The 18,837-nt window shown below is 48.2% G+C and overlaps 1 protein-coding gene across 15 annotated transcripts in view; it reads left to right on the forward strand.

The window, feature by feature from the left end:
• SLCO2B1 (solute carrier organic anion transporter family member 2B1) overlaps positions 1–18,837 on the forward strand; it is a 54,876-nt gene that overhangs the window by 20,321 nt on the left and 15,718 nt on the right. For 8 of the 15 annotated variants that reach the window (XM_065528727.1, XM_074014771.1, XM_045371306.2 and 5 more), the window contains 2 exons: positions 1,157–1,347; positions 16,402–16,504. In XM_065528727.1, the coding sequence (XP_065384799.1) occupies positions 1,157–1,347; positions 16,402–16,504 (294 nt within the window). Of the gene's footprint in view, positions 1–1,156; positions 1,348–13,104; positions 13,325–16,401; positions 16,505–18,837 lie in introns of those variants that run through there. The other 7 variants (XR_012423517.1, XM_074014774.1, XM_074014768.1 and 4 more) reach the window with 2 other exon arrangements.

Below are 18,837 nucleotides of genomic sequence, written 5' to 3' on the forward strand. Positions count from 1 at the left end.
TAGGATCAAGCACGAGGGGAACCAGCTCTGCATGTGGGGTTGTTATATCAAGGAGCATTTGGTTTTTCTTATTTTTGAGACAGGGTCTCACTCTGCCCCTCATGCAGTAGCACTATCCTAGCTTACTGCAGCCTTGGATGCCTGAGATCAAGCAATCTTCCCACCTCAGGCTCTCAAGTAGCTGAGACTACAGGTGTGTACCATCACATCTGGCTAACTTTTTAATTTATTTGTAGAGACAAGGCCTCACTATGTTGCTCAGGGTGGTCTCGAACTCCTGGCCTCTAATGATCCTTCCACCTCAGCCTCCCAAAGTGCTGGGATTACAGGCTTGAGTCACTGCACCCAGCTCATTTGTATTTTTATGAAGCATTTTCGGATGCTATGGAAATTGAAGGAGAATGTACGCAACTCAGCCTTGGGATTAAGAAGTATGACAGGAGCTTTGTGTGTTCCAGCCAGGAGGCACATCTGGGATAATCTAGTTCTAATTAAACCTAGGTAGGGATCAAAATCATCTGGGGAACTTGTTAAAGGTATGGGTTCCTTGATCACCTTCCCACCCCACTCTGTGGTCATTCTAAGTGGGTCCTCGGTAAGGCAATTTTTGACAAACATCCCTGGGGATAACACAGGTCTGAGAAACACAACAGTAATCCTAACCCTTCATTTAAGAATAATAATCACAATAGTAATGAGAAGGAGGAAGAGGAGGATGGGCAGGTACCTCTACGGCACACACTCTTCTAAGTGCTTCACATCTATTAATTTCTTTAATTTTCACAACAATTCTATGATTTGGAAGCTACTAATATCTATATTTCACAAAGGACAAAAACTGAGGCACAAAGAGGTTACGTAGCTTGCCCAAGGTTATGAGTTAGTAATGGCATTCAGACCCAGCAGTTCACCTCCGGAGTCCATGGCCTTGACCACTGCACTACATTGCCTCAGTAGTTGAAGAAGCCAAGACTCGGAAAGGGCCAAGGACTTGCCCAGGGTCACACAGGACACACCTGGCAGAGCAGACTGGAACTCAGGTCTCCTGACTCCCAGCCTGGGCCACCTCATGTCGCAGAGGCCAGTCCCAGGATGGTGGCTTAGAAGTGACAGCCTATCATCCTGACACTAACGTCACCATGCTCTTCTCTTCCAGGTGGTATCAGCCTGACCATAAAGGACCCCCGATGGGTGGGTGCCTGGTGGCTGGGTTTCCTCATTGCTGCTGGCTCAGTGGCCCTGGCTGCCATCCCCTACTTCTTCTTCCCCAAGGAAATGCCCAAAGAAAAACACGAGCTTCAGTTTCGGCGAAAGGTCTTAGCAGTCACAGACTCACCTGCCAGGAAGGTAAGCTCCCTCCATGTTACCTGTCTGGGTCCAGGCTCCAGCCCCACCCACTTGTTCTCCTTTGTAACATTACACTTCAGCTGGGTGCGGTGGCTCACGCCTGTAATCCCAGCACCTCGAGAGGCCGAGGCGGGTAGATCACAAGATCAGGAGATCGAGACCATCCTGGCTAACATGGTGAAACCCCATCTCTACTAAAAATACAAAAAATTAGCCAGCTGTGGTGGCGGGTGTCTGTAGTCCCAGCTACTCGGGAGGCTGAGGCAGGAGAATCGCTTGAACCCGGGAGGTGGAGGTTGCAGTGAGCTGAGATCACGCCACTGCACTCCATCCTGGGTGACAGAGCAAGACTCTGTCTCAAAAAAAAAAAAAAAAAAAAATTACACTGCATCCCCACTGGGCACTATGCTTTCTGCCCGGGCTCCATCACATCTTTCTGACAACCTTGCGCAGTGAATATCACCTGCCCTCTCCACAGCTGAGGAGACCCAGAGCCAATGTTGGAAAGTGACTTACCCAAGATCACAAAGCCAGCAAGCAAGGGCAGTGCTGGGATGAGAACCCGCACCTCTCTGAGCCCATGCCCCTCATGCTAACCACTACAGTATGGCCTCTGTGCTCATCACTTAAAGTTTTTGTAAATTCTGAACATGCCATAGGAATGTTAAGAATTGGGAGAGTGGGTAGGACAGTCTGGGAAGACCTCCCTGAAGAGGAGGGATTTCAGCTGGACTTTGAAGGATGTGTGGAAGCACAGAAAGGAGAGAGGATCAGAGATTCCAGGCACAGAAACATCCTGCGTGAAAGATTTGGCTATAGAAATAAACCTGGCCCTTTCGGGGACAGTGAAGGGGACAAACATGCACAGAGTGCAGGGCCCAGGCTGGACCTGAAGATCAGTCCATGGCCTCCACCCTTCCAGCAGGCACAGTCTAGGGAGGACACAGACTCATGGACAAGTCACGACCGGTGTGATGCTCCAGGGTGTCTAGAATCCCCCTTCTCCACTCTTGCGGCAGGTGGGTCTCTCCTCAGAAGAGGACACAGAGGCCCAGCCTAGTGCAGGGATTTGCCCAGGGTCACAAAGCTGGTAGGAGAGGACAGGATCACATGAGCCACTAGGCAAAACAGAGTATTCTGGGCCAGGGACTTCCAAGTTTTCCAGGTACCCACAAAAACACGAGGCCTGAAAAACAACAAATTGGCTTCAAATTAAAAAGAAAATGACAAAATAGAAACAATTTTTAAAGTTTATTTATTTATTTATTTTTATTTTTTGAGACGGAGTCTCACCCTATTGGCCAGGCTAGATCTTGGCTCACCACAACCTCCAACTCCCAGGTTCAAGTGATTCTTCCACCTCAGCCTTCCAAATAGCTGGGATTACAGGCGTGCGCCACCACGCCTGGCTAATTTTGTATTTTTAGTAGAGATGGCATTTCACCATGTTGGCCAGGCTGGTCTCGAACCCCTAACCTCAGGTGATCTGCCCACCTAGGCCTCCCAAAGTGCTGAGATTACAGGTGTGAACCACTGTGCCAGGCCTAAAAGTTTAATTACATGCCAGTAATGTCAAGTTCATTAATTTTTTTAAATACTTATACACATTTCATTACATTCTGAAAATTTGTGCATTAGATTTCCTCTTTGCCAAGTATGGGAGGTGGCTGTAGAGAAATCACAGACAATCATAAATTAAGTAACTTACTTGTTGCTAAGTAATTCTAATTTCAAAGGGACAATTTATAAAAATCCTGTTGAATGTTTTTGCTGCAAGAGCATTTCTGTGTCAGGTTGATGCATTTGAATATGTTTGGAGAGGGTGGGGGCAGGGAGAGAAATCAGACAGCTCTGATGGTGGTCCAGGCCAGGTGGAAGCCATGCATCGGCAGTGAGGGGATAGAGGTGCATCTGGGAGCTACCCAGGTTGGGGACTACACATAGCTGCCCTGCTGCGGGATGTCCCCAAGACAGTGATGAGTTGGGCTGATGCTGGGATTGGGTGCAGCTGTCTCAGAGGCAGGGGGAAGCAGCTGCCAGGGAGTGAGCAATTTCAGGGGAAGAAGACAGTTTGAAACCACAGCTGGGCCTTTCTGATTCTGCCGAGCTCAGGCCAAAGTTTGGATACGATGAAATTCCTAGAACTTAGAGGTGGGGTGATGTTCATAAAGGAAAGAGAGAGAGCCTACATTGCTGGTTACAGATGATCTCCAAATTGAGTCCTAAATTTTAACAGAGAAGAATGCCAGTTGAGCCATGGGTGGGATAGGTGGCAGAAGCAAAGTTTAGGGGTGGGAGACTGCACTGGGCTCTGTCACATGCCAGCCATATGACCTTGAGCAGCAAGCCACTTCCACATTCTGTGCTGCTGTGTAAGATGCTGAGGTTAGGCTCCTGGAGCAATATCCTGTGTGCCTCGGATTCCGAGAATGCACGATTCCTTGAGTCGGAGCTGCTATGATTCAGAGACTCAAATTTTAAGAGCTGTGTCTCTATGATGCTTTGAAACCCTGGCTCCCCAGCTGTGAACCTGTCTGGCTGTCTGGATTCAATCTGTCAGCACATTGGGGATGGGGAGTGGGGAGGGAAGGGGGTGAGAGGTTCTTTAAAAAGAAACAAGGGCTAAGAACATGATGATCTGCTTCCAGCAGCTCTCAGGCAATAAATATTGATGTGGGAGGAATTGTTCCTCCACCTCCCTGAGGCTGCCTTGGCCGGGTCTGCTTGCAGTAAAGCTGGTTGGCCTGGCTCAGAAGGGCCACCAATCAGGAGTTGAATAAACCAGGAGCAAAGGCCCAATGAGGCTGAATTGGCTTCCAGAAAGTCCAGACCTCCAGACATGGGATGTGTATCTTCTGCAGGGCGAGAGAATGGGCAAGAGGAGAAAGTGAAGGGCAGAGCTAACTCTGAAATCTCACCAGGTGTCCCCTCCCAGGCTCAGGGTTCCAGGGTCCCCTAAATACCCTCTTCGAAGTAAATGCTGTTTTTAAAGATATCCAGGAGATGGCAGTATGTAATACAAGAATTATGTGGCCCAGAGAAGGTTTCTGGCCTCAGTGTCTCTATCTATCAAATGGGTAGCAGATCAGACAAGGTCTGTCGCCCCTGACAGGTTCAAGGCCATCTCTAAATGACTCACTGTCTCTGGAGCAATATGTGAGCATTTTTACAGGGGAAAAGAGGGGCACATTCCACAGCCCCTGCCCCAAGGAGGTCTGAGAAGGTGAAGGAAGGCCAGATGCAGAGAGATGGGGAATGATGAATGACAGCTCAGGTTTCTCCCATGGCCATGATTATGGGATTCTCTGCCTGGGGGGCAGGGGGCATTAGCAGTCCCCATGAAGAGTAGAGTAGAAGAGTAAGAGATGGGATTGGGGGAGGCCATGCAGGGGATGGGAGGGGACAGGAGCCCTATTTTCTTGCCTTTGGCTCTGTCCCTGTATCTGTGGCCTCGGAGCTCAGGTGCTACCAAGAGACCCTCATAGGAGTGACCCAGGACAGGCCTCACCTCCCTCTAGGCCTCAGTCTTCCTGTCTACAATCAGCCAGTCCCCAAGGTCCTGCTAGGCCCAAGGACTCCTGGCAGATGGCTCTGCAGGGTCTGTGGGGTAAAGATGGTCTCTTGAGGGCTTCCTGACAGATTCTTCTTCCCCATCTGTCCCTGTGGTGGTGGTGGTGCTCCCATTCAGCCAGCAACTCTCCTGTGCCCACCATGCCCTCTGGTCCTTCTGAGAACCTGCCCTTGGGGCTGGGTCAGGGGCTCAGAGGGGCCCATAGAGCTACTTTCTGGCAGGCAAGCCTGTTCCATGAGGACCCCGTCCCTCTCCAGCCTCTGAGCACCACCGGACCTGACCACAGAGACCAGGAATCTATGTGTCTGTTATTTCTGGAATATGTCTGAGAGTTTGGGATTCTAAAATTATATGGTTTTAAAGTCTGTATTTCTAATAGAGCTTCTCAAGTACTTACATTATTCTAAAAGTCTGTGCCTCGAAAGGCCTATGACTCCCCAAATCCACATTTCTAAATGGCTGCAATTTTGGCTAAGAGTCTGTAAGCCTGTGATGTCCACTGTCTTCCAGTCGTTAACTTCCATGTACTTCTTTGGGAGAATGGTCAGAGATGGAGGACAGGAGTGTGAGGTGCCAATGGTCCTTAAAACCCAGGACTTAGGGCTGGTCTATCAGGATTTGCCCAGCCAGGAAGCCTCCATTTCCCTGGGGCTTTGTGTCTCCACGGCAGCATCTGTGAGTTCTGAGGTGCTGCAGGCCTCCTAGCCCCCAGTGCCTCCTCTTTGCAGGCACTGCCTCTAGACCCCGCTGCATCTCACTGATGGATGAATTGGCCCATAGAGGGTTAAAGACATGTCCAGAGGTTGGACAGCACCACAGGCCCTTGTACTGGTCTGTACAAAGCCAGGTCCTGGCACCAAATAGCTGAGGAAAGGCTCCCCCAGACCACCAGGTCTGCACATAGAGCTTCCTTTAACATCATGGCTTGAGGCCCTGTTGGGGCGATCTGCTTGACTGGTTTTTTGAATTGAACCCCACAGAACCCCAAGGGTACCACCATAGGGAGGAGGAGGAGGGGTATCACCGAGCAGGGCTAAGGGCCTTCCACGCCTCTACACACACACACAAAATATAGAACTACTCAGACTGAAGTGTGTGTTTTCATACCTGTCTAAAGACTAAATCTAAAGAATGAGATTTCAATGGGGAAAAGGGTTCTGTTCCTAAAAACTAGCAGAGCTAGTCCAATACTGCCATTTGTCAGAGGAGGAGACTGAGGCTAAAGAAGAGATGAAAGGTAGCTGATCAGGCCCAAGAGGCACCATGTGAGCTTCCTTGGTGTCTAAGGCATCCTGCAGTGGCAGGGACAGGGCTAGACATGGCAGGGGTTAGACACATGTCATGCTGGAGGCCTGTTGACTTCAATAGGGATGGCACCATGCTAAAGGGGCTGAAGAGAAGACTCGGAGTTAGCAAACAAGACATCGGGTTTATTGAGGGAACTTACATACAGGGTGGTCCAGTGGTGGTGGGCTGGACAGAGAATCACTACCATTTGTAAAAACCATGCAAATTATATGGCACCCTCCACCTGGCCACATTCACTTAACCCAAAACAAAGGGCTTTGATCCTTCATACAGGCTGCGTTTCATGGGATGAGCCGGGGGTTCAGATGTCCTTCATAAATAAGAAATGAATCTCTGGGTTGGCCACTCCCAGATTCCTTAGCTCAGAACTCCAAATGAGGCTGGCTGTGGTGGCTCACACCTGTAATCTCAGCACTTTAGGAGGCTGAGGTGGGCACATCACTTGAGGTCAGGAGTTTGAGACCGGCCTGGCCAAATGGTGAAACCTGTCTCTATTAAAAATATAAAAATTAGCTGGGTATGGTGGCATGCACCTGTAGCCCCAGCTACTTGGAAGGCTGAGGCAGGAGAATCGCTAGAACCTGGGAGGCATTGGTTGCAGTGAGCCGAGATTGCGCCACTGCACTCCAGCCTAGACAACAGAGCAAGATTCCATCTCAAAAAAAAAAAAAAAAGAACTCCAAACGCACATTCTGTTTAGGCCATAGGATCATTCTCAGGATATGCTTAAGAAGCTAGTACTGTCAGGTGCATCTACCATGCAATATGGTGGCCGCACCATACCAGCCAGGCTCTGCTACTTACTAATTCTGAAATCTGTAAAATGGGTATAACCGTAACATCTGCATCTCGGCGTCTTTGTAAGAATGAAGTGAGGCAAAGTGGTGAGGTGGGCAGTTCAGTGCCAAAGCGCAGGCACAGTAAACAGGAGCGCTTGTTCTTGGCATCTTTCTCGGAGCAGGCCAGCTCTGAAGGGGAAAACTAATAGAAAAGGTGCCTTTTTTCTAACCTTATATGCTTTTTCTTTTTACATGGTTTTTAACTTTTTTATTTTTTAAATTTAGTTTTTCAACCGACAAGTAAAAATTGTATGTATTTATGGTGGAACATGATGTTTTGATCTATGTATGCATTGGGGAGTGGATAAATTAAGCTGTTTAACACATGCCTTACCTCACTTCCTTATCTTTGTGTGTGTGTGGTGAGAATACTTGAAACCTACTTTCTTAGCAATTTTCCAGTATGCAATATATTGTTATTAACTGGACTCATTATGATGTACAATAGATTGCCTGAACTTATTTCTCCTGTCTAACTGAAATTTTGTATCCTTTGACTAACAACTTGCTCTGGTAACTACCCTTCTGCTTTTTGCTTCTATGAGTTTGACTTTTTTATATTCCACACCTGAGATCACACAGTATTTGTTTTTCTGTGCCTGGCTTATTTCACTTAACATGATGTCCTTAGGTTCATCCATGTTTTCACAATGACAGGATTTCCTTCTTTTTTAAAGCCAAATAGTATTCCATTGGGTATACATACTACATTTTCTTTATCCACTCATCCATTGATGGAGTCTTTGGTTGAATCCATATCTTGGCTACTGTGAATGGTGCTGCAATAAGCGTGGGAGTGCAGTTCTCTCTCTTTTCTTTGATTTAAATATATTCTTTTATTTGAAAATTTGTGTTTTTTCATTTTCTTTTTAAAAATGTTTTCAAATTTTTATGGGTGCATAGTAGGTGTATATGTTTATCAGGTACATGAGTTGTTTGTTTGGTTGGTTGGTTGGTTTTCTTTGTTTGTTTGCTTTTTGAGACAGAGTCTCTCTCTCTCTGTCACCCAGGCTGGAGTGTAGTGGCACAATCTCGGCTCACTGCAACCTCTGCATCCAGGGTTCAAGTGATTCTTCTGCCTCAGCCTTCTGAGTAGCTGGGATTACAAGTCCCCGCCATCATACCCAGCTCATTTTTGTATTTTTAGTAAAGATGGGGCTTTACCATGTTGGCCAGGCTGATCCCCAACTCCTGACCTCAAGTGATCCACGCCCGTCAGCCTCCCAAAGTTCTGGGATTATAGGCATGAGCCACTGCGCCCAGCCTACGTGAGAGATTTTGAATTGGCGTACAATGTGTAATAATTATATCAGAGTAAATGGGGTATCCAACACCTCAAGAAACAAGAAAGAATTTATCATTTCTTATTTTTTAAATTTATTTTTCAATGTATAACCAATCAATAGAATGTATCATTTCTTTGTGTTACAAATGTTCCAATTATACTCTCTTAGTTGTTGGTTTTGTTTGGTTTGTTTTGTTTTTTTGAAACAGAGTCTCACTCTGTCACCCAGGCTGGAGTGCAGTGGTGCAATCTTGGCCCACTGCAACCTCCACCTCCCGGGTTCAAGCAATTCTCCTGCCTCATCCTCCCAAGTAGCTGGGATTATAGGCTACAGGCTCCATGTTGGCCACGCTGGTCTTGAACTCCTGGCCTCAAGTGGTCTGCCTGCTTTGGCCTCCCAAAGAGATGGAGTTAAAGGCGTGAGCCACCACACCTGGCCCTGGTCCCTCTCTCAGTTTTATTTATTTATTTATTTATTTATTTATTTATTTATTTTGAAATGGAGTCTCGCTCTGTCACCCAGGCTGGAGTGCAGGGGCGCAGTCTTGGCTCACTGCAACCTCTGTCTCTCGGGCTCAAGCGATTCTTCTGTCTCAGACTTACAAGTAGCTAGAATACAGGCATGCACCACCATGCTTGGCTAATGTTTGCATTTTTAGTAGAGTTGGGGTTTCGCCATGTTGGCCAGGCTGGCCTTGAACTCCTGACCTCAGATGATCCACCTGCCTCAGTCTCCCAAAGTGTCTTTGTTATTTTTAAATGTATAATAAATTCAGCTCTCTGTCTCTTTAATATACTGATTTCTAACCTAAGGTTAGAAGTTCGAGACCTGCCTGGCCAACATGGCGAAACCCCGTCTCTACTAAAAATGCAAAAAATTAGCCAGGCGTGGTGGTGGGCGCCTGAAATCCCAGCTACTTGGGAGGCTGAGGCAGGAGAATCGCTTGAACCCGGGAGGCGGAGGTTGCAGTTGGCCGAGATCGTGTCATTGCACCACTCCAGCCTGAGTGACAGAGAAAGACTCTGCCTCAAAAAAGAAAAGAAGAAAGCTGGGAATGTGTTTCATTCTTCACGGAAACTCAGCTCTTACTGAAAAAACACTCTCTTTCATGGGATGGGAGGAAGTTAAGCAGATCTCCCATCCCCGTGGTGCTTCCCTTGATGATATGTGAAGGAACCCGAGGCTGGCAGAGCGTTCCATATCACCCCAGGGTCCACACTGGCTCTGTGGGTCAGGGAACCTAGCCCCTGGACAAAGCCTTCTTTTAACAGGAATTCAGCTGTCACCACAGATAGTGCCTGGATCCCTGGGGGCCCAGCAGACAGGAGGGCCTTCCATGGGCTGAGCCACACACAGCACATGGTGTCCAGCAGGCTTGCAGCAATCAGCAAAGAGCCCCCAGAGGGGAAGTTCCAGCAGCCTTCTCCATCCAGGGCTGCTGACCCAGGCAAACACAGCCCAGATGGGTCGCACTGCAATCCCTGCACTGAGCAGAGGCGTTTCCTGTTTCTGGAGCCCATTGTTACTCAGCTGTCCTCAAAACAGATGAGGGGGCAAGCAGCAGAAATCTGTGGAGAACACAGGGTCAGGAGCTAAGGACAGTTAGGGCTCCCAATAGCCACAGAATATAGCCAAAATCTCAGCCTGGCCTTCCAAACCACCCAAGTCTGGCTCTGGCCGGTCTTTTGGCCCCAGCCCCTGCCCCAGTCAAGCACCGCTGTAATCACGTTGGTGTCCCCACTGCGTCCTGCACAAGACAGGCTCCTTCCACCACCGTGCCTCTGCTTCAAATCTGCTCTCCCTTTCTATCTACCCAAACCCCAAAGCTCACTTCTCCCTGGATGCTGCCCCTGACCACCCAGGCCCTGAAGGTCTGTCACTCCTCTCCTGTTCCAAACCCCATGCTCTTTCACAGCAGGAGACAGGACTGAGACAGGGAGACTAGAGAACCTGGGTTTGGTTTGAGAGCCTGCTCTGCCAATAACTGCCTGGGTGACACTTCCCCTTTTGGGGCCTCAGTCTTCTCTTCTGTAAAATAGGTGCAATAATAATCCCTGCACCAGACAGACCATTGTGGGAATTAAACGACATGATGGATAAGAAAGTGCAGTGTAGGCCGGGCGCGGTGGCTCAAGCCTGTAATCCCAGCACTTTGGGAGGCCGAGACGGGCGGATCACGAGGTCAGGAGATCGAGACCATCCTGGCTAACACGGTGAAACACCGTCTCTACTAAAAAAATACAAAAAACTAGCTGGGTGAGTTGGCGGTCACCTGTAATCCCAGCTACTCGGGAGTCTGAGGCAGGAGAATGGCGTAAACCCGGGAGGCGGAGCTTGCAGTGAGCTGACATCCGGCCACTGCACCCCAGCCCGGGCGACAGAGCGAGACTCCGTCTCAAAAAAAAAAAAAAAGAAAGAAAGTGCAGTGTAGCTGGGCGCAGTGGCTCACCCCTGTAATCCCAGCACTTTGGGATGCCAAAGCGGGCAGATCACCTGAGGTCAGGGGTTCAAGACCAGCCTGGCCAACATGGTGAAACCCCGTCTCTACTAAAAATACAAAATTAGCCAGGTGTGGTGGCGTGTGCTTGTAGTCTCAGCTACTCGGGAGGCTGAGACAGGAGAATTGCTTGAACCTGGGAGGCGGAGGTTGCAGTGAGCTGAGATTACACCACTGCACTCCAGTCTGGGAGACACAGCAAGGCTCTGCCTCAAAAAAAAAAAAAAAAAAAAGCAGTGTAGACCAAATAGGAATGTACACATGGGAGCAGACGACATTGTGGTTGTTTTTACTCTTTATGAGAATAGGGAACCCAGGCAAGGAACTCAGAAGATTCTGCTTACCCTGCCCCTTCCTGATAAAAAATGTTGGGAAGTGATCAGTCTGTCCCCAGCCTGTCCTCCTGTTTCCTGGGGCAGCACTCACTCCAGCACTCTCTCTCAGCTATCCAGGACCCTCCCATCACTGTGGCGCCCCTCCCAGACCACTCTCCCAGAGCTCAGACGGGACTCAGAAAGGAGCAAGGATTCACTGAATCTCTTTAAGGCAGCATGTCCAAAAGAAATGTTACATGAACCACATATGTAATTCTAATTTTTTTGTCCACATGCAAAAGTAAAAGAAATTAATTTTAATAATACATATTATTTGAACCACTATATCTAAAATATTCTCATTTTAACATATAATAGTAAAAAATTAATGAAGAAACATTTTCCTTTTTTCATACTAAGTCTTCAAAATGCAACGTGTATTTTATGCCTACAGCACATCTCAATTTGGACTGGCCACATTTCAATTGCTTAGAGCCATACGTGACAGGTAGCTGCTGTATGAGGCAGTGCAGCTCTAAGGTATAAATGAATAATCCACGCAGGCTGCCTTACTCAAAAAAATAAGAAAAGGTAGGATTTCAGGTTCCTTCAAATCACACCACAAACATTCTTCCAGTCCTTTATCAGGGCTGTCTGACTCAGGGGGCTTAGTGGATAAAGTATGAGGGTTTTTTTGAGTCAAGGTGTTGCTCTGTCACCTAGGCTAGAGTGCAGCGGTGCCATCATAGCTTACTGTAGCTTCGGACTCCTGGGCTCAAGTGATGCTTCCACCTCAGGCTCTTGAGTAGCTGGGACCACAGGTGCACGCCACCATGCCCAGCTAATTTTAACATTTTTATAGAAATGAAATCTTGCTATATTGCCCAGGCCGGTCTCAAACTCCTGGCCTCAAGCAATCCTCCTACCTTGGCCTCCCAAAGTGCTGGGATTATAGATGTGAGCCCAGTCAAAGCATGAGTTTTCTACTCAGGCAAGCTTGAGCTCGGATCTGAGTCCTGCCACTCTCTAGTTATGTGATGCTGAACAAGTTGCCTACCTTCAGAACTTGTTTGCTCATGTGTAAAGGAGTGTAGGAATGGCTGGCAGGTCCCAGTGAAGATGGAGCAGGCTCATGTATGCATAGCTACCAGCCCATATACCAGTGGCCTGGCATGTCCTGGAATGGTAGTTCCGCTAGCCCTGGTGTGCTCTGTGGACCCTTGGCCTGTCTCGGAACCATCAGCAGTTCAAGAACTCCCTGGGAGCATGATGGCATCTCCTCTTGCTTTCATTTTTTCCCCCAAAAGCCTGGCATTGGCTACACCCACTGCTGGTTAGAACCATCTCTTGCACTCCTCTTTCAGTTGAACCACTATTTCACCCTAGGCCCTTGCTAGGCACAAGAGTTTGAACAGAAAACAAGATAAATGTGAATCCTGCTCTTGCAGAGCTCAGGGTCCACAAGGGAGAAAGTTGTCAAATAAGGTTTGCCTCAGACCTAAAGCATGTATAAAATAGACATTCTTTATTTTATTTAAAAATCAACTTAATTTCTACTGTGAATGCCCATCCTGCCAGATCATCAAGAAATTCAATCTCAGCCTTTCTCAGAGCTCTCTGACCAAGGTGAAGCAAAGGTCCTGTGTCTTACACAGTGCCCAAGCACCAGGGCGCCCCCCGCTCAGCAGACATCAGCATCAGCCCACTGTGGTCACTATGGTGATGCCCACTTGCCATCCTGGCCCATGTGGTTCCCTTACCGTGCTTGGAGAAGAGGTCTTGGTGAGGCTGGGAACATGGGAGCCCAGCCTCCCTAGGTCACCGTGCATCCTGCCCCTTGGAGGTGAATTGCTTCCGTGGGCCCTGTCTCAGAGAGTACGTGGCACCTTGCTGCTCATGGAACCCACAGACTGCTCTGTCTCTGCCCCTTCCTCTTTTCCAGGCTTTATTTTAGGGAAGATGGTATTCTTTTCCCCTCATCCTCAGAGCCTCCCTCTCTGCTCACACCCACCACAACACCCAGCAGAACCTCCTCAAGGGACTCAAACTCTGGAAACAAAAGACAGGAAGGGAAATCTTTGCAACCTATTACTGCTTTCTGACATGTCACAAACATCCCCTGAGGACAGGAACCCCAGAGCCTGCTCCCTGCTGGAATGAAAGAAGAGAGAAGAAAGGGAAAAAAGCCCAAGGGAACAAACACATGAATTAATATTTGAATGAATTGTCCTGCTGGGACAGACTAGTCTTGAACCAGCCACATCAGGAAGCCAGGTGGGGGAGGCATGGAACAGGGGATCCCCCCAGAGGTGGTGGCTGACATGAAGCTTCTGAAATGTGGGGAAATCCAGAATTTGCCTCATGATGATCTCAGAGAAAACGAGATGGGAGAAGAAAGAGAAAGCGTCAGACCCAACCAGAGTGTAAGTCCTGTAGGAACCTCACAGGCAACATGGGAAGAGGAGGTAGAACCAGGAAGTCCAAATGAGCGCTCTCCAGCCCAACAGTTCCTTCCCTATGGCCCATGGCACCCTGGCCCTGGACTTGGGGAAGCCTTGGCCTGCACACTCCTAGTTACAGGGAGCTTGCTTCCTTCCAGGGCAGCCTCTTCTAAACTACTGTCCACACTGCGGGTAAGTCTTTTTTTTGAAACACTCTATCGCCCAGGCTGGAGTGCAATGGCACGATCTCAGCTCACTGCAACTGTTACTAGAAAGGGTCCAGATCCAGACCCCAAAAGAGGGTTCTTGACTCTCATGCAAGAAAGAATTCAGGGCAAGTCCATAAAGTGAGAGCAAGTTTATTAAGAAAGTAAAGGAATAAAGAATGGCTACTCCATAGGCAGAGCAGGGTGTTCCCGAAAGTAAGAGGAGGAACGCATCCACCCTAGGTACAATATATGTTTATATAGGATGAAAAAAGATCATGGGGAGATGTGCTCTGCTACAAGGGTTTGTGATCAAGGATTTTCTTAATTACTATATTTTGCAAGAATCGATATTATTATCTTTAAAGCAAAATTAGGAATGCTTCTGCTCTCAAGACATCGGGATATCAGGACACTCCTAAGTCTGGGTCTATTTAGTAAACATTTTCAATCTGTTCCTTTAACCATCAACATCTAGAGGCTAGGAATGCCCTGACTTTTTGGGAATGTAGCCCAGCAAGTCCCAGCCTCATTTTTCCTAACCCTCAGTCAACATGGAATCGTTCTGATTCTAACGCCTCTGACACAATCTCCATCTCCCTGGCTCAAATGATCCTCCCTCCTCATCCTCTTGAGTAGCTGGGACTACCAGTGTATGCCACCATACCTGGCTAATTTTTTTTTTCTGTGATGGAGTCTTGCTCTGTTGCCCAAGCTGGAGTGCAGTGGCACAACCTCAGCTCACTGCAACCTCTGCCTCCCAGGTTCAAGCAATCCTCCTGCCTCAGCCCCCCTAGTACCTGGGATTACAGGCACGCGCCACCATGCCTGGCTAATTTTTGTATTTTTAGTAGAGACAGGGTTTTGTCATGTTGGCCAGGCTGGTCTTGAACTCCTGACCTCAGGTGATCCACTCGCCTCACCCTCCCACAGTGCTGGGATTACAGGGGTGAGCCACTACGCCTGACTGATTTATTTTTATTTTTATTTTTATTAGAGACGAGGTTTCGCCATGCTGCCTAGGCTGGTCTTGAACTCCTGAGCTTAAGCAATCCTCCCACTTCAGGCTCCCAAAGTGCTGGGACTACAGCTGTGAACCATCACACCCGGCCTCGGCATAAGTTTTCTTCCAGGGAATTTTTCGCTTTTAATTCTGACCTCAGCCTACATAGAAAAATGTAACTAAATTGCACTCCACTTGCTCACTTATATTCAAATGACCCTGTGCCCATAGCAACTTCTCCAAGATTTAGTTTCCTCATCTAAAATATGTGCACAGTAATAGTACCTGCCTCACAGAGTTTTGTTAGAGAAATATAGGCAGAGTACTCTGTGCCCTTGGCATTGGTTGCCCCCTTCCTGCAGAGTATACCAGTGAAGTGCTCAGACTCTGGAGCCAAGATGTCTGGATTCAAATCCTAGCTGGACCACTTATTATCTGTGTGGCTTGAAACAAGTTATTTTCTCTCTGTGTCTCAGTTTTATTACATGACAAAAAGTGATGATTATGGTATCTACTTCATTTCTTAAAAATGATTTTTGACGCTTATTTCCTTCTCCAAGTTGTTGGTAGGGACGTATATACTTCAGGAGGTTGTGAGGTTTCAGTAAGTTACGCATTAGTCATTAGAACAGTGCCCAGCATATAGTAAGTGCTTAGTAGGCATTAACCGTTATTTATCATTATTTCCTTTCTTATTTCTGACAATCAGAAGATGGTGATTGTGCCCCCTCCCTGCACACACACAATATTCTTGTCCCCTCTTTTTCAAAAGTTGCACATAGGCGGTCCCCGCCCAGGTGGAGGGACATACTCCAGGGTGTCCATGGGCATCTTCACAGCTTGGACCCAAAGCTGAGCCCATCCTCTGGGTATGACCTGATTCATCCAAGAGGAGCAGTGACAGTGGGAGTGAAGATTGACGGGACTGGTGTGTTGGTGTTTTGGGTAGCATTGGTGGTGATGATGGAAGTGGCGATGGAGATGAGGCGGCTGGTGATACTGATCTCAGTGAAGACAATGGTAGTGATGATGATGATAGAGACAGTGATAATGACGTTGATGATTCTGATTATCATCATGGTGGTGGTGATTCTGGAGGTTCAGGTGACAGTGATAATGATGATTGTGCTGGTGGTGGTGATCACGACAGAGATAACAATAGCAGTCATCATATTGTGATGGTAATGTCATGACTAAATTTGTCATTTAGTCACAATGATATGGGTGATGTGAATGAGGGTGATATTTAAGCTGAAAGGAATAGAAATGATGACGATGATTATGGTGCTGATTTTCCTAAAAATGTTGGTGATTATTATGATGTTAATAGTGGTCATGACAACTAACCCATGTGGATACTGGTGATGATGAAGTTTAACCACAAGAATTTCATTCATTCTTTCAAAACCACTTGTTGGGTACCTGTAGGGCCAAGAACAAATGGAACACTGCAGGCCTCAGTTGCTCCTGAAGATATGACAGGGCCCTCACCCTCTCCTCTCCAAGAGCTCTCCTCCCCAGCCCACAGCCCACTCTGAATGGGATCGCTGGTATCCAGCAGACTGTCCTTGGTTTTATGTCTCCTTCAGGACAAGGACTCTCCCTCTAAGCAGAGCCCTGGGGAGTCCACAAAGAAGCAGGATGGCCTAGTCCAGATTGCACCAAACCTGACTGTGATCCAGTTCATTAAAGGTAAGTCAGCTTAGACCAGGTTATGGGGAGCCAGGGCCAGAGGGGCCCTCGAGGCTGTACGGGATCCAGTCCTTCCCGCCTTTCTTGATTCATCTTCTCTACCTGCAGACTCCGTGTGAGCACCATCTACTTCTTGTTAGTCTTTGCACATGCAATCCTCTCTGCCTGGACCATCATTTTTTATTGCTTTCAAAATATCCCCTATGGGCCAGGCATGGGCCAGCAAGGCCCCTTCCCTCCCTCTTTGGCTCTCAGAACCCTCAGGGCTTCTAGATGAGTTCAGGTCTGAGCCTGTGCTCCTGAAGGTCAGGCCTTCTATGACCCTTCCTCTATGACCCTTCCTCCCCTCCCACCCACCACTGAGCCTGCAAATGGGAGGCCATCAGGAAATTGTGAAATTCCCAGGCAGTGGCATGGGCAGAGAGAGCTCTGGGATAAAATCCACAACCTGGGCTTTTGTCCCTGATCCCTGCTCTCTTCTGGGCCTCTGCTTCCCCATCTATATAGCGAGGAGGAGACTCAATGATCTAAGGTCCATGAGGCTATTATCATGAGACTATGAACTCAGTCTATCAGTAACCAGAGTACGCATTATGACCAGGCCATTCTTTCTCAAGAGCATGACCCCAGGAGCATTGAGTGAGTGCCTGCCGTGTGCCCAGTTCTTACAGAGCTCCGGATGGCAGGTCAGAAGACTTGGATTTGAGTCCTGCCCGTAACAGTGACCAGTGTACAATCTTAAAGAAGTTAGTTTCCTTTTTTTTTTTTTTTTTTTTTTTTTTTTTGAGACGGAGTCTCGCTCTGTCGCCCAGGCTGGAGTGCAGTGGCGCTATCTCGGCTCACTGCAAGCTCCGCCTCCCGGGTTTACGCCATTCTCCTGCCTCAGCCTCCCGAGTAGCTGGGACTACAGGCGCCCGCCACCTCGCCCAGCTAATTTTTTTGTATTTTTAGTAGAGACGGGGTTTCATTGTGTTAGCCAGGATGGTCTCGATCTCCTGACCTCGTGATCCGCCTGTCTCGGCCTCCCAAAGTGCTGGGATTACAGGCTTGAGCCACCGCGCCCGGCCTAGAAGTTAGTTTCCTTTTCTAAATTGAGTTTCCTCATCTGGAAGATTGGGTCAATAATCCTTGTTCTGCCTGTCTCAAGGGCTATCATGAGAATCAAATGAGATGAAAAATGAAAAGCCTCTTTATGCTATTAAAAAAAACTGCACTCATATATAAGGTACAATTATTTCAATTATTACTCTTGTTCCACTGTTGTTCTGACCATGCCCTAGGATAGTAAACTGAGCTGCCTGTGGTTTAGGAGGGTACTATCCACAGGGGTTGCTTCATTCCTTACTGAGGATTTCTGCAACAGGAAGGAATTAGGCCTATTCTTGGGAAGAACTTCCTAAGATTTGACGTTGGGGCAGGACATGGTGGCTCACACCTGTAAACCCAACACTTTGGGAGACCGAGGCAGGAGGACCTCTTGAGCCCAGGAGTTTGAGATCAACCTGGACAACATAGGGAGACCCTGCCTCTACAAAAAAAAAAAAAAAATTAAAGAATTAGCCAGGCTTGGTGGTGCATGCCTGTGGTCCAAGCTACTGGGGAGGCTGAGGTGGGAGGATCGCTTGAGCCTGGGAGTTTGAGGCTGCAACGAGCTGTGATCTCACCACTGCGCTCCAGCCTGGGTGACTGAGAGAAACCCTGTCTGAAAAAAAAAAGACTTGATGTTGGGATATCCGTAATCTAGCCCCCAGTTTTTTCAGCATTCTCAGGGAAAGAGAGGGCTTGGACTCCATGCATGGTGCTGGGCCTAGAGGCAGGGGCTGGGACTCCCTAGCCTCAGGCCACCCCCAGATGCTATTAGGCCCCAGAACGCTGTGCTGCTGAATTGCTTATTAATCACTGCTTGGGCTTCTGCCCGGAGGGAAGCTGCTGAAATTGGAACCTAGAGCAAGTGTTCTAGGCCAGATTGTCTCTGGTAGTTTCAGCTTCTACATGAGCCTGCAGGGAATCAGGGCAGGGGTGCCTCAGGCCCTGTGGCCAGTGAGCCAGCCTGGCTTCTGCTGAGCTCCAGGGGCCAGTCTGACTCTAGGGTCTGGCCTTGACCACCTGGTGCCAAAAGGAAGGCCAAGGGAGGAGGAACTATGGTCCTTCAGCTGGAGGTGCCCTATACTCTTGGGGAAAGATAATTCCTGAGCTAGGAAAGGCCCCTGTCAGATGAGGGAGACAGTCACTGAGCTAGGGGAAGCCCCTGTCTAATGCAAAAGATACAATCTCTTTGTTGGAGGATACGTGGTCCCCAAATGGAGCGAGACCCTACCTTGGCTGATGGAAGA

Source organism: Macaca fascicularis, chromosome 14, assembly GCF_037993035.2.
Source record: "Macaca fascicularis isolate 582-1 chromosome 14, T2T-MFA8v1.1".
Classification (NCBI taxonomy): domain Eukaryota; kingdom Metazoa; phylum Chordata; class Mammalia; order Primates; family Cercopithecidae; genus Macaca; species Macaca fascicularis.